Raw genomic sequence first — 4695 nt, 5'->3', positions numbered from 1 at the left:
ATTTAGACGATTTTTTTATTTCATTTTATGATTCAGGCTAAGCTTGAAACAGTTATGATATTAGTTTTGATGTTTGCATTTTTGTATTTGAGAAATAGGATAAGAGGACATTTGTTGATTAGGAATAGAGAAATTAATACTAATCCCTTAAGATGGAATGTATTAAACTGCATAATAGGAGGGAGCGATAAAATTATATTTGGGAATTAAGGATGAGTGTAGGTATATTAGAAAGATTGTGTGACTTACTAAAAGATCAAAGTGGATTACACTACTACATTTTAGACTTTCAGTAACATTTATATGTTAATATTTATTAAAATGTTAGTAATTATCAACAAATTAAATTTTAAGTAACATTTTTACTCAAATGTTAGTAAATATATTTATTTTTTTTAAAAAGTTACAAAAAGTGTTACCTATTCTATTCTCAGTTAGTTTTCAAAATCAAAACCACATCTCACTCTCACTCTCAGTACAGTGCTTTGAAACGTGAAATCTTGTCTCCATCCTCCTCAATTTCTTACTCTGCCTCTTCGATCTCTCCTCAAGATGGAAACCACAATCGCTTGTTCTGCTATGAAGTTTTGAATCCACCTTTTAATCCTCTTCAATCTCTTGCTCTGACTCTTCGATTTCTCTTCCGCCACTGTCATCGAAGCCTTCGTCGCGCCATCGTCACCGTCAATGTGAGTTCTCTACTCTAGGATCTGAATTGGAAACTCTTAAGGTACGTAGCACATAATCTATTGTTTTATGCTTGTGTTCTTGTGTTTAAAGTTAATCTCGTTGAATTGAATCCATGTCTTCTGAAAATTGTGCCTTTTGTTAATCTCATGCTTCACTACTCATTTCAATCATTTTGGAAATGAAAAGGTTGATTTGATAGGTTCACCGTTCACAAGTCTTTCATGCTAGTTCTCTTACCTGATTGTGCCTTAAGCGATTCATCAACATCATGCAATGGAGTTTCTTATTGCAGATCGAAAAAGAGAAACTTCAACAGCACAAGTAACTTCTCTTAGTTTTCGCTTAATTTGTTTATTCATTTGGCTTATCAATTATAACTAAAAAATTATAGTTAATGAATTTTCATTGTTATGCCAATGAATGCATATGTTGTATTTGATGAATGATAATAAATCCAAATTTTTTGAGTCCGAGTTTTTTTAATAAAAGTTCTTTATTCTTTTGGAAGTGCATTTAAGGTGTTTGAAGAAATGCCTCACAGAATTTTATATTACTATATATCTTATATCTTAGAGAAATTTGAACATAGTACAATTTAAGAGAGTATGATTTGAGAATATACAAAATAAAAATTTTCTTGAAGTCACCAAAAGTCTGAAATGGGGTGGTTTTGGTTGTAGAAATTATGAATAAAGATGGGAAATCGTCGCTGCTTTCGCTTGTGAAGGCCTTTGATCCTGTTCTAGCTGTTTATGAAGGTTTCTGCAATTTGAAACAGGTACGTTTTCTCTGTTTCTTCAGTTTCTTTGTTAAAAAAGAATGCAATGACATGCAAAATTTGAAACTTTGCAAAGACTAGTTCTAAATTCTACCCCCTTTTTGTGCTCTTGATTTTTGATTCCTTACTGGAAATAAACAAAGAGTTTAAATTTTCAATTTTCGTAATTTGAATTTGTTTTAGACCTAAATTGTGAGGAAATTTTGAGATTCTTTTGGTGGGGATGGTTCAGGTGGATCTCAAGCTCAAAATTTGCCGTGGTTCATCAGTGAAGAAGATTTTGGTCAGGGAAGCCATTGCTTATTCTGCAACTCATCTTGTGCTGGGAACATGCCATGGCCACCATAAAATCCGGTCATCTACCTCTGTGGCTAAGTACTGTGCCAAAAAGTTGTCTAAGGACTGTTCTGTTTGTGCTGTTAATAATGGGAAGGTTGTCTTCAAGAGTGATGGCTTGCCAGATACGGCTGCCCTCGACTCACAAGGTTTCACAATTTTTTCTGGTTTTAAGTTTTGATTGAGGTGAATTTCATGGAATTTATGTTGAATTCTCAACCATGGAAGTTTTTTCAGGTCACAGAAATGGTTTGCTTGGTTCAAATCACTGGAAAATCAGTAAGAGTACAAAAGTGCTAAGTGATGAGAGTGCAAAGAGTGATGCTGGTAAGAGTACTGGCCAATTTTCGGATCACAGTTTGGCGAAGATTTTAATGGATACTACTGAGTTTGATAGAAAAGATAGCTGCTCGGTTTGTGATCCAACCTTGGCATTGCCGCCTCCAGACTCTTGCCACCAATCTGCAGAAGAAGAATCTTGCAATGATCGTGGTTATGATAATTCCTTGGCTATAGTGCCCGTTCCGGCCATAGATGCCGCACCACCTGAATTGAAACCAGGCTGGCCACTACTTCACTAGAGAATCTTATCAGAAACTCAGTTTCCTGATAGACTATCGGCACGCCAGATCTCTGTGGTCCAGTGGGCAATGAGGTTGCCTAGTAGGAATCTTTCATATGCTTCGGATCAAGATCGCAAGCCTCAAGATGAATCTGTGCCTTTGGATAGTGAAACTGGTGCTGTTGTTCCAGTAGATTATGGAATAGTGAATCTGTGCTGTTGTGCCACCCTAAAATGGTGCTGGGGCATGCAGGTTAAAATCTGCAATGGGAAGGTAATAGAAGTGGCGGCTTCAGAGAAAGGGTTTTATACTGTTGGAAAACAATCTCTGCAAAGTAACACTTTGGTTGATCTTCTGCAACAGCTAAGTCGAGGTTTCGCTAATGTATGTAGTTTTCTGGTTACTAATCATGAACTTGTTGCTGTAATGGAACATATTCATGTTTTAAGTTTTAACATTTTCTATATTCTGTGTTGGTTGTTCTGCAAATTTTAAATAAGCACAATTTTGAAATTCAAGTTTTTTATTGAAATCCTTTTAAATAATTTTCTGATTGGTGCAGGCATATGAATCTTTAATGAAAGCTTTCTCTGAAGTCTGAACATAACAAGGTAATATTTATATCAACTGATTTTATTTTTTCTTTTAAATAAAAAAGTGTGTTCCTTTTTTTTCCTAACAATTTATCTCGTTCAGTTTGGCAATCTTCCATATGGATTCCAAGCAAATACCTGGCTTGTCCCTCCATCTGTTGCTGAGTCACCTTCAAACTTCTCCCTCAATTTCAGTTAGTCTATTCTGCTCCCTGCTTACTAAAATAGTGTGAGTTAAGTGATGAGAGCTGGATAAGTATAATTACAAACCTTAAAAATGAGTTGAAATGAAGTTTGATTGTCACAATTTTTGTTGGGACTTTTATGCAATGAATAGATGAATGTTTGTTACGAATACTTGTCACTGGTTCTAGTCATGTGCTCAGCTCTCTATTCTTTTTAATTGTTTGCTAAGAAGATTTCATTGGATAAGGTCTTAAGTAAATATTTGAGTCCTTAGGTGAAGTTATCCAGGCATATTTTGAAAAGTTTTATTATCTCATCATTGTACAATTTCTTGCCGAAGTTTTATATACTTTTGCTCAAAATTCATTAACCCCACTTACAAGCCTTTAATAAGAATAACCAAATAGTTTTCATTTATTTTTAAGATTAATTATAAAGATGTCAGATTATTTTTATTGTATTCCCCATTTTATGATTTTAGAAGTGATACAACTTACAAGATTTTCTTATTTCATTGTTTCCTTTAGAAAAATCTAAAACCATTTAGCTAAATGAAAACAAGTTGGCATTCTTTAGTAAGAGTGCATATAAGAGAGATATCATTCAATTCAGGTCCTAGAATTCCAAGTACATTACAGTGAATGGTTTTCCTCACATTTATGTGACCTTTCTATCTGATCTTGTATGAAATAATCTAGTTGTGGCTGCGAAAGCTGAGGAAGTCACATATGTACTTAAAACTTAGAAGTAACTTGCATACTTCATTCATGAATATAAACTTAACTTCATGTTTTGATTTAAGGGTAATCTCCATGATTATTCAATTATTTGTTGGTGATATGAAATAAGTTGCCTTGCATGCCAAGCTGACAAACTTAAAACTTTGTTTCAAGAATTGCTACATAGGAAGATCGTTATGATGACACAAACTTGTAGGCGAGGATAATCCGGTGAGCAGGTGAATTGTGAATTTTGTGCACTGCTGCTGTTGTTACTGTATTTTGGTTAAAGACATAAGATGTTTGGTTTATCTAGAGCTAACTTGGAGTGCCTGTTTTGAGGATTCAGTCAGATATAGAGATAGAAGTTACATGGGGGAATGTTGAAAAGGAGAGAGTGGTCAGAGATAGAAAAGCTTTCCTGCTGCACAGTCGATTTGTTGATACCTCGATATTCATAGCCATCAAGGCAATACAGCATGTCATGGAATCCAATATAAAGAATGAATCAAATTCTCCAAGTTCAATTCTGCATGAAGAGCGCGCAGGAGACTTATCAGTTGTTGTCAAATGCGATGTTCGCAATGGAAATAGAGTTTAAGTGCTATAAGTATTTTTTCTTATTTTATTTGCATCACAAAGCAAACTTATACAATGATTATTAATTAATAAAAGAGTCTATAAAAATTTTATTTTGTGAAATTGTGAATTTAATGAAATATTTTATGTTGTAGTAATTAATTTTAGTATATTTATATTGTGTATAATATAAAATAAAAAATAGTATAATATAACTAAAAAAATATTACTAAAGATCTTTTGTAACATTT

The 4695-nt window shown here is 33.7% G+C and overlaps 1 protein-coding gene across 4 annotated transcripts; it reads left to right on the top strand.

Annotated features, from left to right (window-relative positions):
* Positions 465 to 4484, top strand: LOC107639179. 4 transcript variants are annotated; one of them, XM_021121036.1, is made up of 9 exons: positions 465 to 730; positions 877 to 1011; positions 1371 to 1468; positions 1701 to 1953; positions 2042 to 2751; positions 2930 to 2978; positions 3064 to 3154; positions 4040 to 4096; positions 4215 to 4418. In XM_021121036.1, exons 2-5 carry the CDS (start codon positions 912 to 914, stop codon positions 2383 to 2385), a joined length of 795 nt encoding a protein of 264 aa, XP_020976695.1. In that variant the 5' UTR covers positions 465 to 730; positions 877 to 911; the 3' UTR covers positions 2386 to 2751; positions 2930 to 2978; positions 3064 to 3154; positions 4040 to 4096; positions 4215 to 4418. The 4 variants fall into 4 exon arrangements, with proteins under 4 accessions (XP_020976695.1, XP_020976694.1, XP_016198112.1 ...); XM_021121035.1 differs by having other exon boundaries at positions 4040 to 4104; XM_016342626.2 differs by having other exon boundaries at positions 4040 to 4484.

Source organism: Arachis ipaensis, chromosome B04 (assembly GCF_000816755.2).
Source record: "Arachis ipaensis cultivar K30076 chromosome B04, Araip1.1, whole genome shotgun sequence".
NCBI lineage: Eukaryota > Viridiplantae > Streptophyta > Magnoliopsida > Fabales > Fabaceae > Arachis > Arachis ipaensis.
This window is presented reverse-complemented; position numbering and strand designations above follow the sequence as displayed.

What these genes read in the sequence shown, in the direction of transcription:
- LOC107639179 (XM_016342626.2), top strand. Translation starts at nt 912, where the DNA reads ATGCTAGTTCTCTTACCTGATTGTGCCTTAAGCGATTCATCAACATCA. An exon ending in GTTTCTGCAATTTGAAACAG is followed by an intron (nt 1,469 to 1,700) that starts GTACGTTTTCTC and finishes GGGATGGTTCAG; the next exon opens with GTGGATCTCAAGCTCAAAAT. An exon ending in GGCTGCCCTCGACTCACAAG is followed by an intron (nt 1,954 to 2,041) that starts GTTTCACAATTT and finishes AAGTTTTTTCAG; the next exon opens with GTCACAGAAATGGTTTGCTT.